Raw genomic sequence first — 23937 nt, forward strand, 5'->3', positions numbered from 1 at the left:
AATGGCTGAGGACTCTGGGTCTGTACTCGTTGGAGTTTAGAAGGATGAGGGGGGATCTTATTGAAACTTACAGGATACTGCGAGGCCTGGATAGAGTGGACGTTGAGACGATGTTTCCACTAGTAGGAAAAACTAGAACCAGAGGGCACAACCTCAGGCTAAAGGGATGATTCTTTAAAACAGAGATGAGGAGGAATTTCTTCAGCCAGAGAGTGGTGAATCTGTGGAACTCTTTGCCACAGAAGGCTGTGGAGGCCGGGTCATTGAGTGTCTTTAAGACAGAGATAGATAGGTTCTTGATTAGTAAGGGGGTCAGAGGTTATGGGGAAAAGGCAGGAGAATGGGGATGAGAAAAATATCAGCCCATGATTGAATGGTGGAGCAGACTCGATGGGCCGAGTGGCCTAATTGTGCCCCTATGTCTTATGGTCTTATTAAAAAATCTCTCACCGTGCCGAACCCATCCCTCTCAGTAACACTCCATACCCTGTACTCCTTACACAGAATCACAGGGGGATGTTGTGATCCATTACCCAGAGATATCTCACCGGTATTGCACCTGTTCTCCCTACAAAACACTGACTGTGAATTAAATATCAGATATCTGGGGGGATAATTGGAACCTAACTCTGGGAATCCTACAGGATTGGGTGGAATGTTACTATTACATTCCCTGTATCTGCTGACAGCGTGGTGTAAAATCAGACAGATTGGAAAAACAATGCAGCGGCCAATACCATCGGTCTCCGGACGGGTCGGTGATGGTAGATTTGTCCCCTCGCCCCCTCCCCACACCCCCCCGGTGTGAAGGCTGGTGAGACGCTCGGTGTGAATCAGTTGTGAGTCTCCCCGCATCGCTGCCTCTATCACACACTTTTCACAGTATTCTAGCTGCGAGGTGTGGTGTTAGCTCTGGGCCCCCTCTGCCAGCGACTGCCTCGCTGCAGCGTCAACACTTTATCAACAGGGTCACCGCAAGGTCAGGCCAGCTCACTCGCCAACATTCACTCCCCCCAACAGAGCTCTCCATCCACTGCCAATCTTCAGCTTTCGCAGACACCACCTCGATCTCAGATCAAACACCATTTCCATCTTTCTTCTCAATTCTTTCAGCACTAGCAGCTAGAGCAGCATTCAATGTCCATTCCAGGGGTGGCACAGTGGTTTAGCACTGCTGCCTCACAGCGCCAGGGGCCTGGGTTCGATTCCTGGCTTGGGTCACTGTCTGCGCGGAGTCTACACATTCTCTCCGTGTCTGCGTGGGTTTCCTCCGGGTGCTCCGGTTTCCTCCCACAGTCCGAAAGACATGCTAGTTAGGTGCATTGGCCGTGCTAAATTCTCCCTCAGTGTACCCGAACAGGCGTTGGAGTGTAGCGACTGGGGGATTTCACAGTAGCTTCATTGCAGTGTTAATGTAAGCCTACTTGTGACACTAATAAATAAACTTTAAACTTCAAATAATTGCCCTTTAGAAGGTGGCGGTGAGCTGTTTTCTTGAACCATTGCGGTTCCTGTGGTGTAGGCAGTGCCGGATTTAGGCATAAGCTAAACAAGCTACAGTTTAGGGCCTCACAATCCGTAGGGGCCTCACAAAATTTCAGAAGGTTTACAATGAAGAGAACATTTAAGAGCGGATACCAGAAAAGAAAAAGAAAGCACCAGCTTGAAGAGCAACTCAAAACATTACCAAAATTACCAAAATCTATGAGAGATCAAGCCAGCCGAATGATAAATATGTAATCAGTAAATGCATTCATTTGAAAATAATTTGTATTTTTCACTTTAAATACCTTGCTATTAAATAATTAAAAGGCATAATTATGTTTTCAATTTTTTTGTGGCGACCCAAGGTCCTGTTTTGGTACGCACCTTTGTGAGACCTTATGGTGTAACTTTTTAACAAGGGGCCTCCAAGCTTTATATAGCTTAGGGCCTCACCGAGTCTAAATCCGGCATTGGGCGTAGGTACACCCACAGTGCTGTTAGGAAGCAATGTTCCAGAATTGTTATTGGACAGCAGTCAGTCCATGTGGTGTAGGTACACCCACAGTGCTGTTAGGGAGGGATGTTCCAGGATTGTTATTGGACAGCAGTCAGTCCGTGTGGTGTAGGTACTCCCACAGTGCTGTGAGGGAGGAAGTTCCAGGATTGTTATTGGACATCAGTCAATCCGTGTGGTGTAGGTACACCCACAGTGCTGTTAGGAAGGGATGTTCCAGGATTGTTATTGGACAGCACTCAGTCTGTGTGGTGTAGGTACACCCACAGTGCTGTTAGGATGTTCCAGGATTTTGACCCAGCGACAGTGAAGGAACGGCCGATATATTTCCAAGTCAGGATGATGAATGACTTGGAGGGGAATCTCCAGGGTGGTGGTGTTCCCAGGTATCTGCTGCCCTTGTCCTTCTAGCTGGGAGAGGTCATGGGTTTTCATAGAATCCCTACAGTGCAGAAGGAGGCCATTTGGCCCATTGAGCTTACACGGACAACAATCCCACCCAACCCACATCCACGTAACCCCACATATTTACCCTGCAATCTACCCTGTAATCTACACATCTTGGGACACTTAAGGGACAATTTAGCGTGGCCAATCCACCGAACTCGCACATCTTTGAAGTGTGCTGTTGGGTTTGGAAGGTGTTGCTGGGGGAGTCTTGGCGAGTTGCTGCAGTGCATCTTGTAGATGGTACACACGGCTGCCACTGTGCGTCACTGCTGGAGGGAGTGGCGAGGGAACGCTGAGGCCAATTGTCCAGTCAGATACCCAGTGGAACATTCTGCGGATTGACTGTGAGAAGGCAGTTTATTTTCTGGAAAATAAGATGAGTGATACTGGAAGATTCCTCCGGCTCTTTGCCCGCTTTCTTCGAGTTTAGAATCTTGAAATTGGAAATGCGTTGCTGGACAGGGTTTGCCAAAGCTCCCGCTGGCAGGGGAGTCAATACTCTCACTTCCCAGCGCCGTCCGTCTCTGTTTGGTGTTCGTCACATTCATTCTGAAGAGGAGAAAAATAAATAATCAAACACAGACAAAAATCAGGTGATACAAACTTCTTCCAGTCTCTCAGGGTGAAGAATTAAAACACCAGCTTGTCCCATCGCTGGGATGCCTTTGGGAAAAACACTTCCAAATTTTAGTCTGTTTTCGCTCAGGAATCTGATGGAGGAATTAAAGATCCACCCATCCTTATCATCATAGAATCCCTAGGATACAGAAGGAGGCCATTCAGCCCATCGAGTCTTCACCGACTCTCCAACAGAGCATGTTACCCAGGACCCTATTCCCACACATTTACCCTTCGAGTCCCCCTGACACGATAGGGCAATTTAGCATGGCCAGTCAACCTAACCCGCACACCACAAGTAGGCTTACATTAACACTGCATTGAAGTTACTGTGAAAATCTTTGGAAGGAAACCCACGCAGACACAGGGAGAACGTGCAAACTCCACACAGACAGTGACCCAAGCCGGGAATTGAACCCGGGTTCCTGGTGCCGTGAGGCAGCCGTGCTAACCACAATGCTTTAGGGTGAGGGGCAGAAGGTTCAGAGGGGATTTGAGAAAAAAGTTCACTCAGCAGGTGGTAGGAATCTGGAATGCGCTCCCTGGGAAAACAGTGGAGGCCGGAAACGTTACAACTTTAAAAAAATATTTGGCTGAGCACTTGAAATATCAAGATGTGGAGATGCCGGCGTTGGACTGGGGTAAGCACAGTAAGGATTCTCACAACACCAGGTAAAAGTCCAACAGGTTTATTTGGAATCATGAGCTTTCGGAGCACCGCTCCTTCATTAGGTGAGTGAGGAAGGAGCAGCGCTCCGAAAGCTCGTGATTCCAAATAAACCTGTTGGACTTGAACCTTGAAATATTATAATATTCAAGGATATGGGACAAATGCTGGAAAACGGGATTGGCGAGGCTTTAGTGGTTGGTATTTTCGGGGCAGACTCGATGGGCTGAAGGGCCTCTTCCACACTGTATGCCTCGAAGCCATTTCTCCCGCGGTCGGCAGGTTCAGACACTGGAGATGTTTTTGTGGCCAATGATGGGGTGAGATGTTCCGTTCAATTCTTTCAGGCCTGCAGCTGGAGGCTGGTATTCTGCGCAGAGCGGAAAGGGGGCAGAGACACAATGAACACTCGGAGACGCTGGCACCACTGCACACAGCTCCAGATGCCATTTCAAAATGGACATTTGACAGTCACACCAAAAAAAAAACACAGCGTGGAAACTCTGGAGTGGCACGGTGGCACAGTGGTTAGCCGGGGACCCGGGTTCGATTCCCGGCTTGGGTCACTGTCTGTGCGGAGTTTCTCCTCGTGTCTGCGTGGGTTTCCTCCGGGTGCTCCGGTTTCCTCCCACAGTCCAAAGATGTGCGGGTTAGATGGATTGGCCGTGCTAAATTGCCCCTTCGTGTCAGGGGCATTAGCAGGGTAAGTGAGAGTTATGGGAATAGGGCTGGGGTGGGATTGTGGTTGGTACAGACTCGATGGGCTGAATGGCCTCCATCTGTACTGCGGGGATTCTATGACTTTATGATTCTAAATTCATGGAGGAATTTGAAAAGAAGGATGAGGTTTTTAAATGGAGGCGTTGGATTGGGAGCCGGGGTCAGGGGTGAGGGGTGAGTGGGATTTGGTGTCAGTTTGGACACAGGTAACAACATTTTGGATGAAATCAAATTGAGGGAAGATGTGAAAATATGAAAATCAATGAAACTGTTGATTCATGAGGTAACAGAGGAGGAGAATGGTGTACACAGCTCTATCCTTATAGAGAGGATATTATTAAACTAGAAAGAGTGCAGAAAAGATTTACTAGGATGCTGCTGGGACTTGATGGTTTGAGTTATAAGGAGAGGCTGATAGACTGGGACTTTTTTCTCTGGAGTGTAGAAGGCTGAGGGGTGATCTTACAGAGGTCTATAAAATAATGAGGGGCATAGATCAGCTAGATAGTCAATATCTTTTCCCAAAGGCAGGGGAGTCTAAAACTAGAGGGCATAGGTTTAAGGTGAGAGGGGAGAGTTACAAAAGGGTCCAGTGGGACAATTTTTTCACACAGAGGGTGGTGGGTGTCTGGAACAAGCTGCCAGAGGTAGTAGTAGAGGCGGGTACAATTTTGTCTTTTAAAAAGCATTTAGACAGTTACATGGGTAAGATGGGTATAGAGGGAAATGGGCCAAATGCGGGCAATTGGGACTAACTTAGTGGTTAAGACTGGGCGGCATGGATAAGTTGGGCTGAAGGGCCTGTTTCCATGCTGTAAACCTCTATGACTCGATGAGATGAGGAGACTTTAAGCCTTGCTTTTGGAATTTTGTCAGTCAGAGCTACGTCCTGTGCATTTCTGAGAGAAACTGAACAAGAATCCAACCTTCTTGCGAGGTGGGACCACGACCTTATCCTTCTTCATCCCCGCACATTGAATCTGCTCTTCAAAGGTCTTCAGCATGTTGTCCATCCCAGTCGCATTTCGACCTGTTTTCATTCAGAAATGAAAGGTTTGGAGTGATGCTTGTTTATGATCACTTTCCATGAGCCGTTCCTTTCCCCCTCCATCAACATCCTGGAAGAACGCGCAGGGTTACAGGCAGAATGGCATGAGGTGAATGGCTCATTCGGAGAACCAGTGCAGAAGATGGGCTGAATGGCTGCCTTCGGCATTGTAACAATTCTGTCATTCTTTCCACTGACCCTCTGACAGTGCAGCACTCCCTCAGCACTGACCCTCTGACAGTGCGGCACTCCCTCAGTACTGACCCTCTGACAGTGCGGCGCTCCCTCAGTACTGACCCTCTGACAGTGCGGCACTCCCTCAGCACTGACCCTCAGACAGTGCGGCACTCCCTCAGCACTGACCCTCTGACAGTGCGGCACTCCCTCAGTGCTGACCCTCCGACAGTGCGGCACTCCCTCAGTACTGACCCTCTGACAGTGCGGCACTCCCTCAGTGCTGACCCTCCGACAGTGCGGCGCTCCCTCAGCACTGACCCTCTGACAGTGCGGCACTCCCTCAGTGCTGACCCTCCGACAGTGCGGCGCTCCCTCAGCACTGACCCTCTGACAGTGCGGCACTCCCTCAGTACTGACCCTCTGACAGTGCGGCACTCCCTCAGTGCTGACCCTCCGACAGTGCGGCGCTCCCTCAGCACTGACCCTCTGACAGTGCAGCACTGCGAGCATTGGCTGGGATTCGAGACTCAATTCTCTGGAGTGAGACATGAAATCTTCTTTAAGATTTGTGGGCTGTGGCTCAACTGGAGGTTCTCTGACCTCGAGTCAGCTCTCTTCCTGCACTAAAGGAGCAGGTCAATGCTTCTCTTTGTGGCCTCCCTGTAAACATCGGAACGGAAAAATAAACCCTCCCAGACCCGCTCTCTCCAATGACCCTGACTGCCACACTGGGCGGGGTCTGGGGAATCTCTGAGGGAAGGGGAAGAGGGATGAGGTGGAGGGAGGGTGTGAGCTTGAAGTTGAAGGAAAGGGAGATGGGAGCTGGGAAAGAAGGAGAGTGGAGTGGAGGGCAGGGAGAGAGGGAAGGGAGTAGGGAGAAGGAGGGACAATGGAGAGTGGGTAGGCAGGGTGAAGACGGCGAGGGGGAGGGGGAGAGGTCAGGTGAAAGGGGAGGAAAGGTCGGACAGACTGGGCTTGTTTTTTTTTGGTCGTGGGCGTCACTGGCTGGACCGGCATTTGTTGCCCATCCCTCATTGCCCTTGAAACTGAGTGTCTCACTCGACCATTTCAGAGGGCAGCTGAGAGTCAACCACATTGCTGTGGCTCTGGAGTCACATGTAGGCCAGACCGGGTAAGGACGGCAGATTTCCTCCCCTAAAGGACATCAGTGAACCAGATGGGTTTTTCTGACAATCGACAATGGTTTCATGGTCATCATTAGATTCTTAATTCCAGATATTTTTTACTGAATTCAAATTCCACCATCTGCCGTGGCGGGATTCGAACCCGGGTCCCCAGAATACGAGCTGAGTTTCTGTATTAATAGCCGAGCGATAATACCACTAGGTTTGGGGAGGGGGAGGGGAGGGAATAGGTTTGGGGAGGGGGAGAGGAGGGGATAGGTTTGGAGTGGGATGGGGAGGGGATAGGTTTGGGGTGGGGAGGGGGAGGGGATAGGTTGGGGAGGGGGAGGGGATAGGTTGGGGAGGGGGAGGGGATAGGTTGGGGAGGGGGAGGGGAGGGGATAGGTTTGGAGTGGGATGGGGAGGGGAGGGGATAGGTTTGGGGTGGGGAGGGGGAGGGGATAGGTTGGGGTGGGGAGGGGATAGGTTGGGGAGGGGGAGGGGATAGGTTGGAGAGGGGGAGGGGAGGGGATAGGTTTGGAGTGGGGAGAGGGAGGGGATAGGTTTGGTGAGGGAAGGGGGAGGGGGAAGGGATAGGTCTGGGGTGGGGAGGGGGAGGGGGAGCAGGAGGGGGAAGGGATAGGTTTGGGGTGGGGAGGGGAAAGGGATAGGTTTGGGGAGGGGATATGTTTGGGGAGGGGGAGGGGAAGGGGGGAGGGGGAGGGGAAAGGGATAGGTTTGGGGTGGGGAGAGGGAGGGGACAGGTTTGGTGAGGGGGAGGGGAGGGGATCGGTTTGGTGACGGGGAGTGGGAGGGGACAGGTTTGGGGATGGGGAGGGGAGGGGATCGGTTTGGGGAGGGGGAGGAGGAAGGGGGGAGGGGGAGGGGAAAGGGATAGGTTTGGGGTGGGGAGAGGGAGGGGACAGGTTTGGGGAGGGGAGGGGATCGGTTTGGGGAGGGGGAGGAGGAAGGGGTGGAGGTGGGTGGGCGGGGAGGTGGGTGGGCGGGGAGGTGGGGTAGGATACAGAAAGCCTGCTAACTTTCCCCACAAGCTTGGCTGAGCATTCCCTCTGAATGGACGGAGTTGTGAAGGGTTGGCGTCACTCACTGTAGAGGGAGATTGTGTTGCACATTTTGCCTTCTCTCCTCTCCTGGATGTGGAAGAGCAGGAAGTTCGGGTTCTTAATGTTGAGAATTCGGAGAACCATGTACGGCCTGGCTGCGAATAGAACAGAACAATCGCTTCATCAAATCTCCTGAGTGCTGAACAATGCCCAGGGAGAGTGGGGAGAGGGTCTTACCCAAACGCCCCCACCCCCTCCCCCACACACTCCCTTCGCACCCCCTCACATCCCCTCCCCTCCCCTCGCACTCCCTCCCCTCATACCCCCTTCGGACCCCCTCTCCTCACACACCCACTCACACTCCCTCCCCTCCCCGCCCCTCACACCCCCTCCCCTCCCCTCGCATCCACTCCCCTCACACTCCCTCCCCTCACACCCCTTCCCTTCCCATCACACTCCCTCCCCTCACACCCCCTCCCCTCCCCTCGCACTCCCTCCCCTCACACCCCCTCCCTTCCGCTCGCACTCCCTCACCTCAAACCCTACCCCTCGCACCCCCTCCCCTCACTCACTCTCCCCTCATACCCACCCTCACCCTTGCACCCTCTCCTGTCACACCTCCCCTCGCACCGCTCCCCCCCCCCGCCGCACCCCTTCCCAGTCTGGCTCTCCCACTCCATCCGCCAACACTGCTCCCCAATTCAACGTAAAATACCGGGGTCCACATGCTGCCATAAGTGGCTCCTCCAGCGCAACCCCCTCAAGCGCATTCCCCTCGAGCGCAGTCCCCTCAAGCGCATTCCCCTCGAGCGCAGTCCCCTCAAGCGCATTCCCCTCGAGCGCAGTCCCCTCAAGCGCATTCCCCTCGAGCGCAGTCCCCTCAAGCGCATTCCCCTCGAGCGCAGTCCCCTCAAGCGCAACCCCCACCAGCGCAACCCCCTCCAGCGCAACCCCCTCAAGCGCATTCCCGTCCAGCGCAGTCCGTCCCAGCGCAGTCCCCTCCAGCGCAGTCCCCTCCAGCGCAGCCCCCTCCAGCGCAGTCCCCTCCAGCGCAGTCCCGCCCAGCACAGTCCCCTCCAGCACAGTCCCCTCCAGCGCAGTGCCTCCCAGCGCAGTCCCCTCCAGCGCAGTCCCCTCCAGCGCAGTCCCATCCCAGCGCAGTCCCCTCCAGCGCAGTCCCCTCCAGCGCAGTCCCCTCCAGCGCAGTCCCCTCCAGCGCAGCCTCCTCCAGCGCAGCCTCCTCCAGCACAGTCCCCTCCAGCGCAGTCCCCTCCAGCGCAGTCCCCTCCAGCGCAGTCCCCTCCAGCGCAGTCCCCTCCAGTGCAGTCCTCTCCAACATAGTCCCCTCCACACAGCCTCCTCCAGTGCAGTCCCCTCCAGCGCAGTCCCCTCCAGCGCAGTCCCCTCCAGCGCAGTCCCCTCCAGCGCAGTCCCCTCCAGCGCAGTCCCCTCCAGCGCAGTCCCCTCCAGCGCAGTCCCCTCCAGTGCAGTCCCCTCCAGCGCAGTCCCCTCCAGTGCAGTCCCCTCCAGTGCAGCCTCCGCCAGTGCAGTCCCCTCCAGTGCAGTCCCCTCCAGCGCAGTCCCCTCCAGTGCAGTCCCCTCCAGCGCAGTCCCCTCCAGCACAGTCCCCTCCAGCGCAGTCCCCTCCAGCGCAGTCCCCTCCAGCGCAGTCCCCTCCAGCGCAGTCCCCTCCAGTGCACCCTCCTCCAGTGCAGTCCCCTCCAGTGCAGTCCCCTCCAGCGCAGTCCCCTCCAGCGCAGTCCCCTCCAGCGCAGTCCCCTCCAGTGCACCCTCCTCCATTGCAGTCCCCTCCAGCGCAGTCCCTCCCAGCGCAGTCCCCTCCAGTGCAGTCCTCTCCAGTGCAGTCCCCTCCAGCGCAGTCCCCTCCAGCGCAGTCCCCTCCAGTGCACCCTCCTCCAGTGCAGTCCCCTCCAGCGCAGTCCCCTCCAGCGCAGTCCCCTCCAGTGCAGTCCTCTCCAGTGCAATCCCCTCCAGTGCAGTCCCCTCCAGCGCAATCCCCTCCAGCACAGTACCCTCCAGTGCAGTCCCCTCCAGCGCAGTCCCCTCCAGCGCAGTCCCCTCCAGCGCAGTCCCCTCCAGTGCAGCCTCCTCCAGTGCAGCCTCCTCCAGTGCAGTCCCCTCCAGCACAGTCCCTCCCAGCGCAGTCCCCTCCAGCGCAGTCCCCTCCAGCGCAGTCCCTCCCAGCGCAGTCCTCTCCAGTGCAGTCCCCTCCAGCGCAGTCCCCTCCAGTGCAGTCCCCTCCAGTTGCAGTCCCCTCCAGTGCAGCCTCCACCAGCACAGTCCCCTCCAGCGCAGTCCCCTCCAGCGCAGTCCCCTCCAGCGCAGCCCCCTCCAGCGCAATCCCGTCCAGCGCAGTCCCTCCCAGCGCAGTCCCCTCCAGCGCAGTCCCCTCCAGCGCAGCCCCCTCCAGCGCAGTCCCCTCCAGCGCAGTCCCTCCCAGCACAGCCCCTCCAGCACAGTCCCCTCCAGCGCAGTCCCTCCCAGCGCAGTCCCCTCCAGCGCAGTCCCCTCCAGCGCAGTCCCCTCCCAGCGCAGTCCCCTCCAGCGCAGTCCCCTCCAGCGCAGTCCCCTCCAGCGCAGTCCCCTCCAACATAGTCCCCTCCACACAGCCTCCTCCAGCGCAGTCCCCTCCAGCGCAGTCCCCTCCAGCGCAGTCCCCTCCAGCGCAGTCCCCTCCAGCGCAGTCCCCTCCAGCGCAGTCCCCTCCAGCGCAGTCCCCTCCAGCGCAGTCCCCTCCAGTGCAGTCCCCTCCAGCGCAGTCCCCTCCAGTGCAGTCCCCTCCAGCGCAGTCCCCTCCAGCGCAGTCCCCTCCAGCGCAGTCCCCTCCAGCGCAGTCCCCTCCAGTGCAGTCCCCTCCAGCACAGTCCCCTCCAGCGCAGTCCCCTCCAGCGCAGTCCCCTCCAGCGCAGTCCCCTCCAGCGCAGTCCCCTCCAGCGCAGTCCCCTCCAGTGCAGTCCCCTCCAGCACAGTCCCCTCCAGCGCAGTCCCCTCCAGCGCAGTCCCCTCCAGCGCAGTCCCCTCCAGCGCAGTCCCCTCCAGTGCAGCCTCCTCCAGTGCAGCCTCCTCCAGTGTAGTCCCCTCCAGTGCAGTCCCCTCCAGCGCAGTCCCCTCCAGTGCAGTCCCCTCCAGCGCAGTCCCCTCCAGCACAGTCCCCTCCAGCGCAGTCCCCTCCAGCGCAGTCCCCTCCAGTGCACCCTCCTCCAGTGCAGTCCCCTCCAGTGCAGTCCCCTCCAGCGCAGTCCCCTCCAGCGCAGTCCCCTCCAGCGCAGTCCCCTCCAGTGCACCCTCCTCCAGTGCAGTCCCCTCCAGCGCAGTCCCTCCCAGCGCAGTCCTCTCCAGTGCAGTCCCCTCCAGCGCAGTCCCCTCCAGCGCAGTCCCCTCCAGTGCAGCCTCCTCCAGTGCAGCCTCCTCCAGTGCAGTCCCCTCCAGCGCAGTCCCCTCCAGCGCAGTCCCTCCCAGCGCAGTCCTCTCCAGTGCAGTCCCCTCCAGCGCAGTCCCCTCCAGTGCAATCCCCTCCAGTGCAGTCCCCTCCAGTGCAGTCCCCTCCAGCGCAGTCCCTCCCAGCGCAGTCCCCTCCAGCGCAGTCCCCTCCAGCGCAGTCCCTCCCAGCGCAGTCCTCTCCAGTGCAGTCCCCTCCAGCGCAGTCCCCTCCAATGAAGTCCCCTCCAGCGCAGTCCCCTCCAGTGCAGTCCCCTCCAGCGCAGTCCCCTCCAGTGCAGTCCCCTCCAGCGCAGTCCCCTCCAGCGCAGTCCCCTCCAGCGCAGTCCCCTCCAGCGCAGTCCCCTCCAGCGCAGTCCCCTCCAGTGCAGCCTCCTCCAGTGCAGTCCCCTCCAGTGCAGTCCCCTCCAGCGCAGTCCCCTCCAGTGCAGTCCCCTCCAGCGCAGTCCCCTCCAGCGCAGTCCCCTCCAGCGCAGTCCCCTCCAGTGCAGTCCCCTCCAGTGCACCCTCCTCCAGTGCAGTCCCCTCCAGTGCAGTCCCCTCCAGCGCAGTCCCCTCCAGCGCAGTCCCCTCCAGCGCAGTCCCCTCCAGTGCACCCCCTCCAGTGCAGTCCCCTCCAGCGCAGTCCCTCCCAGCGCAGTCCTCTCCAGTGCAGTCCCCTCCAGCGCAGTCCCCTCCAGCGCAGTCCCCTCCAGTGCACCCTCCTCCAGTGCAGTCCCCTCCAGCGCAGTCCCCTCCAGCGCAGTCCCCTCCAGTGCAGTCCTCTCCAGTGCAATCCCCTCCAGTGCAGTCCCCTCCAGCGCAGTCCCCTCCAGCGCAGTCCCCTCCAGTGCAGCCTCCTCCAGTGCAGCCTCCTCCAGTGCAGTCCCCTCCAGCGCAGTCCCTCCCAGCGCAGTCCCCTCCAGCGCAGTCCCCTCCAGCGCAGTCCCTCCCAGCGCAGTCCTCTCCAGTGCAGTCCCCTCCAGCGCAGTCCCCTCCAGTGCAATCCCCTCCAGTGCATTCCCCTCCAGTGCAGTCCCCTCCTTCCAGCTCTGACTTTCTTCCGCCCCTCGCTTCACTGTGCTATTGTTGCAAAGCCTATCAGTAGCTGTGTGTAAGTTGCAGAAATGCACATCAATTTCTTTTGATTTAATCCTTAAATCCGGTACTTACATTCACAGGTAAACTCCAGACCATTATTTGATAAGTGGTAAGCCTCCATCTCCGAGATGCAGTCGTTTCCTCTGGGTAAGTGAAGAAGGGATTGTTATCAGTGTAAACCTCATTGTCTCAATATTGTCTCAACATTGCCAATAAATTGCTTATTATTAATGTCTTAATGGTTACATCATTTGTCTTTCCGAAGTCCATGTTAATTCTGTGCAAGAGTAATTGAGCTTTTCCCAGTCCACTGCCCTTTCCCTCGATCCGTACAAAAGTATCTCTTTAGATAATTATCCAATTCCCTTTTGGCAGCCACGAAGGAATCTGCCTCCACCACACCCTCAGGCAGAGTATTCCAGATCCTAACCACTCTCTCCCAAAGGAAGTTCCTCTGCATGATGCCTTCCATTCAATTGCCAATCGGAATGGGCGCAGCTCCAACAACACTCAAGAAGCTCGATACCATCCAGGACAAAGCAGCCCCATTTGATTGGCGCCCCCGTCCACCACCCTCAACATTTACCCTCTCCACCACTGGCACAGGTGGCAGCTATGTGTACCATCCACAAGATACACTGCGGCAACTCACCAAGGCTCCTTAAGGAACGCCTTCCAAACCTGTGATTGCTTCATCTAGAAGGGCAATAGCTAGAAGGTCCCCACCAGCTGGAAGTTCCCCTCCGAGCCACTCACCACCCTGACTTGAAATATATCGGCCGTTCCTTCACTGTCGCTGGGACGAAATCCTGGAATTCCCTTCCTAACAGCACTGTGGGTGTCCCTACACCACATGGACTGCAGTGAAGTCTGAGGATCGTGAGATTGTATTCGTTGGAGTTTAGGAGGTTGAGGGGAGATCTGATAGAAACTTACAAGATAATGAACGGCTTAGTTAGGATGGACGTAGGGAAGTTGTTTCCATTAGCAGAGGAGACTAGGACGCGGGGGCACAGCCTTAGAATAAAAGGGAGCCACTTTAGAACAGAGATGAGGAGAAATTTCTTCAGCCAGAGAGTGGTGGGTCTGTGGAATTCATTGCCACAGAGGGCTGTGGAGGCCGAGACGTTGAGCGTCTTCAAGACAGAAATTGATAAATTCTTGATTTCTCGAGGAATTAAGGGCTATGGGGAGAGAGCGGGTAAATGGAGTTGAAATCAACCATGATTGAATGGTGGAGTGGACTCGATGGGCCGAATGGCCTTACTTCCGCTCCTATGTCTTATGGTCTTATGGTTCAAGAAGGCAGCTCACCACCATCTTCTCAAGGGCAACTAGGGACAGTTCTGGACTCCCCCACCATTGGGAACATTCTTTCTGAATCTACCCTGTCTAACCCTGTGGGAATTTTATAAGTTTCTATGAGATCCCCTCTCACTCTTCGAAACTCCAGTGAATATAATCCTAACCAATTTAGTGTCTCCTCACATGACAGACCTGCCATCCCATGTCAAGTCCCGTTCTTTAGAGCAGAGAACATTAAGGGGAATTTAATTGAGGTTTTGAAAATTAGGAGCGTGTAAATGAGGAGAAACATTTTCCCCTGACAGGATGGTTGGTCATCAGACAGGAGACATTTGAGATGATTGTCAAAAGACAGAAGATGTGGAAAAACATTTTTTACACAGAAAATGGTTACGGATTGGATGTAGAGTCCATTGTATGGATTCTATCGTAACTTCCAAAAGTGAGCTGGATAAATACTTAAAATGGATAGAAATTAAGCATGGCCGTGGGGAAAATATGGGAGAGTGGGAATTAATTACAAAGGTCTATCAAAGAGCTGGCACAGACATAATGGACTGAAGGGCCTTCTATCAATCTGCTTGATTGCAAAGCCCTTTGCTAGGCTTGCAGTGGACATGGTTTGGAGACCTCTGTTGGTGTGGGCTGGAGATCTCTGTGTCGGTGGGGGATCTCTATGTTGGTATGGGATGGAGATCTCTGTCGGTGGGAGATCACAGTAAGAGTTTTAACAACACCAGGTTAAAGTCCAACAGGTTTATTTGGTAGCAAATACCATTAGCTTTCGGAGCGCTGCTCCTTTGTCAGATGGATTTTCACTCCATCTGACGAAGGAGCAGCGCTCCGAAAGCGAATGGTATTTGCTACCAAATAAACCTGTTGGACTTTAACCTGGTGTTGTTAAAACTCTTACTGTGTTTACCCCAGTCCAACGCCGGCATCTCCACACCCAAACAGGGCACACAGAGACACAAAATCAATTTACAGAATACTGATTAGAATGCGAATCTTTACAGCTAATAAGGTGGGAGATCTCCCAGTCGGTGTGGTTTGTAGATCTCTGATTTTCATCTTTACATTTGATCTGAAATTCAAGCTTTTAAAAATCCAGATATTGGAATATTTCTGAAAAAAAGCCGTGTTGTTGAACTTTTTTGCTTTGCACTCATCAGGACAAATGCAAGAATGCTAAATTTCAAAGTTTATTATTGTCACAAATAAGCTTACATTCACACTGCAATGAAGTTACTGAGAAAATCTCCTAGTCGCCACACTCCGGCACCTGTTCAGGTACACTGAGGGAGAATTTAGCACGGCCAATGCATCTAACCAGCACGTCTTTCGGACTGTGGGAGGAAACCGGAGCACCCGGAGGAAACCCACGCAGACACGGGGAGAACGCGCAAACTCCACACAGACAGTGGCCCAAGCTGGGAATCGAACCCAGGACCCTGGCACTGTGAGGCAGCAGTGCTAACCATTGTGCCACTGTGTCGTCTCCTAGCTCCCGGATAGTCAGAGGTCTCAGCTGCCTTTGCCAAGTTTACAACACCAAAACAGTAAGAGAAAGTGGAATATCACATGGTGCGCTGATGGCCTGTACTTACAGTCTCATGTAGACGTTTATCAATGTCTTGTTCATTTGGAGAACGGGGGTGTTTATGATGAATGCGCTGTCCACCTTACTGAATTCTCTGCGGTACGGTTCATACTGGGTTGCCCAGCGCTGCAAGTACCACTTACCAGCGAACTGTTGGGGACAAAGAAGATTAAAAACCATCATTGCCAATGGTGCTGAGAGTCTTTCAATGTTTCTCGTGACAAGCGCATGACCTAAAATTCCCGCTGCACAACAAAGAACAAAGAACAATACAGCACAGGAACAGGCCCTTCGGCCCTCCAAGCCCGCGCCGCTCCCCGGTCCAGGATTGAATCCTGAATCCAGGATCCCTGCCCAATTTTCCAGCCTATCTACATACCAATATCCTATCCACCGAGCTGTCCCTCACAGCTACGATGCTTTGTTCATTACAACCTATTAACTTACCCCCACCCCCCCATTCCAGACCATGTGATCTCCAGGGAGAGGCGAAAACCCAGAGTGAAAAACCCCAGGGCCAATATGGGGAAAAAAAAATCTGGGAAATTCCTCTCCGACCCCCTGAGGCGATCGAAACGAGTCCAGGAGATCACAATGGCCCCGATCGGAAAATGCTTCCCAACCCTAGTCATTTCCACTTCCACGAACACCATATGAATTCCCTGCCCCCGAGACAGGTTCCCAACTATCCGCAGTCTCACTCTGTACTGGCACCAGCAAGATGATCGTAGAATGAAGCCTTGAAACGAGAAACAAGGAACAATTAGCCCGCGCCGCTCCCTGGTCCAAACTAGACCACTCTTTTGTATCCCTCCATTCCCACTCCGTTCATATAGTTGTCTAGATAAGTCTTAAACGTTCCCAGTGTGTCCGCCTCCACCACCTTGCCCGGCAACACATTCCAGGCCCCCACGACCCTCTGTGTGAAATATGTCCTTCTGATATCTGTGTTAAACCTCCCCCCCTTCACCTTGAACCTATGACCCCTCGTGAACGTCACCACCGACCCGGGGAAAAGCTTCCCACCGTTCACCCTATCTATGCCTTTCATAATTTTATACACCTCTATTAAGTCTCCCCTCATCCTCCGTCTTTCCAAGGAGAACAACCCCAGTTTCCCCAATCTCTCCTCATAACCAAGCCCCTCCATACCAGGCAACATCCTGGTAAACCTCCTCTGTACTCTCTCCAAAGCCTCCACGTCCTTCTGGTAGTGTGGCGACCAGAACTGGACGCAGTATTCCAAATGCGGCCGAACCAACGTTCTATACATCTGCAACATCAGACCCCAACTCTTATACTCTATGCCCCGTCCTATAAAGGCAAGCATGCCATATGCCTTCTTCACCACCTTCTCCACCTGTGACGTCACCTTCAAAGATCTGTGGACTTGCACACCCAGGTCCCTCTGCGTCTCTACACCCTTTATGGTTCTTCCATTTATCGTGTAGCTCCTCCCTACATTATTCCCACCAAAATGCATCACTTCGCATTTATCAGGATTGAACTCCATCTGCCATTTCCTTGCCCAAATTTCCAGCCTATCTATATCCTTCTGTAGCCTCTGACAATGTTCCTCACTATCTGCAAGTCCTGCCAGTTTTGTGTCGTCCGCAAACTTACTGATCACCCCAGTTACTCCTTCTTCCAGATCATTTATATAAATCACAAACAGCAGAGGTCCCAATACAGAGCCCTGCGGTACACCACTAGTCACAGGCCTCCAGCCGGAAAAAGACCCTTCCACTACCACCCTCCGTCTTCTATGACCAAGCCAGTTCTCCACCCATCTAGCCACCTCCCCCTTTATCCCATGGGATCCAACCTTTTTCACTAGCCTACCATGAGGGACTTTGTCAAATGCTTTACTAAAGTCCATATAGACAACATCCACGGCCCTTCCTTCGTCAACCATTTTGGTCACTTCTTCAAAAAACACCACCAGGTTCGTGAGGCATGACCTCCCTCTCACAAAACCATGTTGACTATCGTTAATGAGTTTATTCCTTTCTAAATGCGCATACATCCTATCTTTAAGAATCTTCTCCAACAACTTCCCCACCACGGACGTCAAGCTCACCGGCCTATAATTACCCGGGTTATCCTTCCTACCCTTCTTAAATAACGGGACCACATTGGCTATCCTCCAATCCTCTGGGACCTCACCTGTGTCCAGTGACGAGACAAAGATTTGCGTCAGAGGCCCAACTATTTCACCTCTCGTCTCCCTGAGCAGCCTTGGATAGATTCCATCAGGCCCTGGGGATTTGTCAGTCTTTATATTCTCTAACAAACCTAACACTTCCTCCTTTGTAATGGAGATTTTCTCCAACGGTTCAACACTCCCCTCCGAGACACTCCCAGTCAACACATCCCTCTCCTTAGTGAATACCGACGCAAAGTATTCATTTAGGATCTCCCCTACCTCTTTGGGCTCCAAGCATAAGTCCCCACTTTTGTCCCTGAGAGGTCCGATTTTTTCCCTTACAACCCTTTTGTTCCTAACGTATGAATAAAATGCCTTGGGATTCTCCTTAATCCTGTCTGCCAAGAACATTTCGTGACCCCTTTTTGCTCTTCTAATTCCCCGTTTGAGTATTTTCCTACTTTCATTATACTCCTCCAGAGCTCCCTCCGTTTTTAGCTGCTTGGACCTAACATACGCCTCTCTTTTCCTTTTGACCAGTCCCTCAATTTCCCTGGTTATCCACGGTTCTCTAATCCTACCCTTCCTATCCTTCTTTTTTACAGGCACATGCTTGTCCTGTAGCCCTAACAACCGTTCCTTAAAAGACTGCCACATACCAGATGTGGATTTACCCTCAAACAGCCTCTCCCAATCAAGAGCTGCCAATTTCTGCCTGATCCCAATAAAGTTAGCCTTCCCCCAATCCAACACCTTACCCTTGGGACACCACTCATCCTTTTCCATCACTATCCTAAAGCTAACAGAATTGTGGTCACTATTTGCCACATGTTCCCCGACCAAAACTTTGAAGACCTGACCGGGCTCATTCCCCAGCACCAGGTCCAGTATAGCCCCCTCTCTAGTTGGGCTGTCCACATATTGTTCCAACGAACCCTCCTGTACACATTTTACAAATGCCTCACCATCCAGAGTCCCTGCCCTCAGCGATTTCCAGTCTATACCAGGGAAATTGAAGTCTCCCACTACAACAACCCTATATTTCCTGCACCTATCCAGTATCTCCTGACATATCCATTCTTCCACTTCCCTTGGGCTGTTGGGGGGCCTGTAGTACACCCCCAACATAGTGACTGCGCCTTTCCTGTTTCTAAGCTCCACCCAGAGTGACTCGCTACACGACTCCTCCGAATTGTCCTCCCTCTGCACCGCTGTAATATGCTCTCCAACCAATACCGCTACTCCCCCACCTCTTTTGGCCCCTCCTCTGTCTCGCCGAAAACACTTGTACCCTGGAATATTCAGCTGCCAGTCCTGTCCCTCTTTCAACCAAGTCTCCGTCACCGCAACCACATCCAAATTCCTCGTGCGCATTAAGGCCCCAAGTTCGTCTGTTTTACCTGCTACGCTCCTTGCATTGAAGTATAAGCACTCCAGACCCCCAGGCTCAGTGAGGTCGTCCTCCCCCAGAGTGCTCTTCTTCTTTGCCAGCCTTGTCCCAGCCCCAAGCTCGTCCCCAGCCACCACACTTATAGACCTAATAGTTTGATCCCCACCCCCCTGCCATACTAGTTTAAACGAGCCAACAAAGACTGGACACTGCATTCCCGTAGTGCCTTTCTACTTCATAGAATTTTACAGAGCAGAAGGAGGCCATTCGGCCCATCGAATTTGCAACAACCACAATCCTACCCAGGCCCTATCCCTATAATCCATACATTTAGCCCAGCTAGTCTCCCTGACACTAAGGGGCAATTTTAACGTAGCCAATCCATCTAACCAGCACATCTTTGGACTGTGGGAGGGGACCGGAGCACCCAGAGGATAGAACCCGGGTCCCTGGAGCTGTGAGGCAGCAGTGCGAACTACTGTGCCACCGTGCCACCCTATGAGGTCCTTTTCTGACTTCAGGATGCCCCAAAGGCTTTGCAGTCAACGAAGAACTTTGGGGTCGCCTGGTAGTTTAAGTGTAGCTGAAAAGAGAGACATGTTGCTGAAGTTTTTCATCTTGCACTCAGCAGGACAAGCAGAAGAATACCAAATTTTTATAGAATCATAGAAACCCTACAGTGCAGAAGGAGGCCATTCGGCCCATCGAGTCTGCACCGACCACAATCCCACCCAGGCCCTACCCCCACATATTTACCCGCTAATCCCTCCAACCTACGCATCTCAGGACTCTAAGGGGCAATTTTTAACCTGGCCAATCAACCTAACCCGCACATCTTTGGACTGTGGGAGGAAACCGGAGCACCCGGAGGAAACCCACGCAGACACGAGGAGAAACTCCACACAGACAGTGACCCAAGCCGGGAATCGAACCCGGGACCCTGGAGCTGTGAAGCAGCAGTGCTAACCACTGTGCTACCGTGCCGCCCATAAAAGGCCTGTTTCTGAGCTGTAATTTTCTATGGTTCTACGAGGAGAATGTGCAAACTCCACACAGACAGTGTCCCGAGCCGGGAATCGAACCCGGGACCCTGAAGCTGTGAAGCAGCAATGCTAACCACTGTGCTATCGTGCCACCCACCATCACGGTGGCACAGCAGTTAGCACTGCTGCCTCACAGTGTCAGGGACCCAGGTTCAATTCCCGGTTTGGGTCACTGTGCGGAGTCTGCACATTCTCCCTGTGCCTGCGTGGGTTTCCTCCGGGTGCTCCGGTTTCCTCCCACACTCCGAAAGATGTGCTGGTTAGGTGGATCAGCCATGCTAAATTAACCCTAGTGTCAGGGGGATTAGCAGGGTAAATTTGAGGGGTTACGGGAATAGGGTCTGGGTGGGGTTGTGGTCGGTGCAGACTCGATGGGCCGAATGGCCTCCTTCTGCGCTGTAGGGATTCTATGACCATAACAATTTACACTGCAGGAAAAAAGGGATGCTGATTGGTTGACAAGTTGACTCTGTATCAATGGGAAACTTTGTCCAGTCATATTGCCAACTCCGGTTGAATGTGTCCCTGGAGGTTGTGTCAGATGACCTCCTATCTTCAACTGTCCCGCCCTCATACTTCATCCATTAGTTGCTCAATGCATCATTTTAATGGCATCCCACCTCCCACGGGAGGACAGAACAGCCCAATATGAATATAAGACACGGGATCTGGAGTAGGCCATTCGGCCCTTTGAACCCACTCAATGATTGAGCTTCAATGGCGCACTGCGATTAGCGTCAGTGCCTCTGGGTTTGGTGGGGTGGTGGGCGGAGGTGGGGTGGTGGGTTGAGGGGGGGTCGGAAAAGATAGGGTGGAGGTAGGAGTGGGCGGGGAGTGAGCAGGGTTGTGCTAAAGGGGGCGGCACGGTAGCACAGTGGTTAGCACTGCTGCTTCACAGCTCCAGGGTCCCGGGTTCGATTCCCGGCTCGGGTCACTGTCTGTGTGGAGTTTGCACATTCTCCTCGTGTCTGCGTGGGTTTCCTCCGGGTGCTCCGGTTTCCTCCCACAGTCCAAAGATGTGCGGGTTAGGTTGATTGGCCAGGTTAAAAATTGCCCCTTAGAGTCCTGGGATGTGTAGGTTAGAGGGATTAGCGGGTAAATATGTGGGGGTAGGGCCTGGGTGGGATTGTGGTCGGTGCAGACTCGATGGGCCGAATGGCCTCCTTCTGCACTGTAGGGTTTCTATGATTCTATGAAAGGGGAAAACAGCAACCAAAGATCCCCTCTGCCAATCGCTATCCTGCGATATTGAATGGATTTTGGTCTAATAACTCCGTCAAGGCCAGGAATTATTTCCCATCTGCATCTCCCTAAACTCAGGGTCTTCCTGGACCATCCTTAGTGTGGGGGGATGGGGGGGGGGGGGGGGTGGGTGGGTGGTTAAGAGCTAACCACGATGCTGTGGGACAGGAGTTACATATTGGCCGGAACCAGATAATGATGTCAGCTTTTCCCCAATGGCAAAAGACATTCGTGAACCAGTTGGGTTTTTCCAACAATATGATGGCTCCTTTGTCACTTTTATATTTCCAGATTTTTTTAATGGATTATCGGTCTCCGTGCATTTGGGAGCTTGGATAGGGCCGGGATCCCAGCTTGATTTCAGAAACCATTTATAATCAAATAACCGGCCAACACTCATAGGAATGGGAGGGCCATTCAGCCCCTCAAACCTGTACCACCATTCATATCGGATCTAGGGGCGGCATGATGGCACAGTGGTTAGCACTGCTACCTCACAGTGCCAGGGACCTGGGTTTAATTCCTGGCTTGGGTCACTGTCTGTGCAGAGTCTGCACGTTCTCCCCGTGTCTGCGTGGGTTTCCTCCGGGTGCTCCGGTTTCCTCCCACAGTCCGAAAGACGTGCTGGTTAGGGTGCATTGGCCGTGCTAAATTCTCCCTCAGTGTACCCGAACAGGCGCCGGAGAGTGACGACTAGGGGATTTTCACAGTAACTTCATTGCGGTGTTAATGTAAGCCTTACTTATGACAATAAATAAATAAACTTTAGTGAACCAGATGGGCTTTTCTGACGATCAACAATGGATTCATGGTCATCTGTTAGAGTTTTAATTCCAGATTTTTAAAATTGAATTCAAATTTCCCCATCTGCTGTGGGATTCGAACCCGGGTCCCCAAGGAATTACTCTGGGTCTCAGGTCCCACCGCATTCTGTAATCTCACATTAAAATGTTTTACCTTCAATAATATTCTGCTTTCCTATTCACCCTGCCAAAGTGGGCAGCCTCACATTTTTCTGATTATATTCCAGCAACTAATCTGTTGCCCACTCACTTGGTTTCTCACTTGAGTTCTCAATGCCCCGTTACCCAATCTTTGTATTCTCCTCACAACTTGTATTCCCACCTATCCCTGTATCGCCAACACGCTTGGCTACAATACGGGCTGTCCCTGCATCCAAATCATTCAGCTAAATTGCGAACATTTGAGGCCCCAGCATTGCATCACTCTGCTCAGTGGTGTAGCTAGTGGGGAAGCAGGGGGGGGGGGAGGGGGGGGGGGGGCGATGCTCCCCCCTGAGCACATTCTTCAAAAGTGACGCCTTTTCAACGGGGTGTTCCTCACGGGCCCCTCAGATCTGCGATGTGTGCTGCTAGGCTCCAGGTAATCCTTCACTTTCCTCCTCAGCACTCTCAACAGCCCAGTTATGATCAGGCTTAAGTTGCATATTCTGTTTTATCAGCATTTTGCTGACGAATGCTATCAGCGCAAGTGAAATTAAACCCAGGGGATCTGAACGGGAGGTTACATTACAATGAAAGTACTTCCCTTCCCAACAGCGACCTACAGTGTGGGAACGGAGTTAAAAGAGACAGGTTCAAAATTATATTTAATAACTTATCAGGGATCCTATCTCAAACAGTCTCCTCCACTTGATATTCTCACAGAATTACCACCACCAGTTCATGGAGAAAGGTTATTAGGTGATGAATAGAATATACATCTCACGGTACGGCAGCACGGTAGCACAGTGGTTAGCACTGCTGCTTCACAGCTCCAGGGACCTGGGTTCAATTCCCAGCTCGGGTCACTGTCTGTGTGGAGTTTGCACATTCTCCCCGTGTCTGTGTGGGTTTCCTCCAGGTGCTCCGGTTTCCTCCCACAGTCCAAAGATGTGCAGGTTAGGTGGATTGGCCATGATAAAAATTGCCCTTAATATCCTGAGATGCGTAGGTTAGAGGGATTAGTGGGTAAATATGTAGGGATAGGGGGGTAGGGCATGGGTGGGATTGTGGTCGGTGCAGACTCGATGGGCCGAATGGCCTCTTTCTGTACTGTAGGGTTTCTATGATTCTACGAAATCCAACTATGTGGACGACTGTAGCTTTTGGGGTGGAAATGGCCTTGGGGCAAAGGAATGGATTGTTTTTTCGTTTCAAATTATTGAAAGGGCCGATTTCAGGGATTTATTAAAAATCGGTGAAATGTATTGGATAAAGTGGAGTTTTCCATAAATACTTTTTCCAAGTTTGAAGAGATCGGGACTCCACCTGCTCCGGAAGTTTCCGGGATGAGCTCAGTGTGTTTCACAACACCTGATGTACGAACTGTTTTCCTCGGGTGAATGGAGCGGTAACTAGGGGGCATAACTATAGGGTTCATGGTGGGAGATATAGGAAGGATGTCCGAGGTAGGTTTTTTACTCAGAGAGTGGTTGGGGTGTGGAATGGACTGCCTGCAGGGATAGTGGAGTCAGAAACTTTAGGAACATTTAAGAAGCTATTGGATAGGCACATGGAGCACTTCGGGATGATAGGGAGGAAATAGCTTGATCTGGGTTTCAGACAAAGCTCGGCACAACATTGTGGGCCGAAGGGCCTGTTCTGTGCTGTACTGTTCTATGTTCTATGTTGTAGTCCCTGCCCTGCATGAATCACTGCAACAGCCTGAGGCTAAAACCTTTTCTATTCCTTTCGCTAACTCCGCAGTTGACATCCCTCTCCGTCTCTCTCCTGAATGCCCGTTCCCACTGGGCTCCCAGGACATGGATTGAGGGTCATTGGTGGAGCGCTCCTCACGCAGCTC

General features: G+C 53.3%; 1 protein-coding gene across 1 annotated transcript in view; it reads right to left on the reverse strand.

Moving 5' to 3' along the window:
• Window positions 1-1842: 1842 nt before the first annotated feature.
• LOC144502389 (lipocalin-15-like) overlaps window positions 1843-23937 on the reverse strand; it is a 25128-nt gene continuing 3033 nt past the window's right edge. Inside the window, exons 2-6 of the mRNA XM_078226252.1 lie at window positions 15319-15461; window positions 12479-12549; window positions 7912-8022; window positions 5381-5484; window positions 1843-2998 (exon numbers count right to left, since the gene is read on the reverse strand). Coding sequence (XP_078082378.1) covers window positions 2951-2998; window positions 5381-5484; window positions 7912-8022; window positions 12479-12549; window positions 15319-15461 — 477 coding nt within the window. The 3' untranslated portion in view covers window positions 1843-2950. The remainder of the gene's footprint in view (window positions 2999-5380; window positions 5485-7911; window positions 8023-12478; window positions 12550-15318; window positions 15462-23937) is intronic.

The sequence above is a fragment of the Mustelus asterias genome, chromosome 13 (genome assembly GCF_964213995.1).
Source record: "Mustelus asterias chromosome 13, sMusAst1.hap1.1, whole genome shotgun sequence".
NCBI classification, from domain to species: Eukaryota; Metazoa; Chordata; class Chondrichthyes; order Carcharhiniformes; family Triakidae; genus Mustelus; species Mustelus asterias.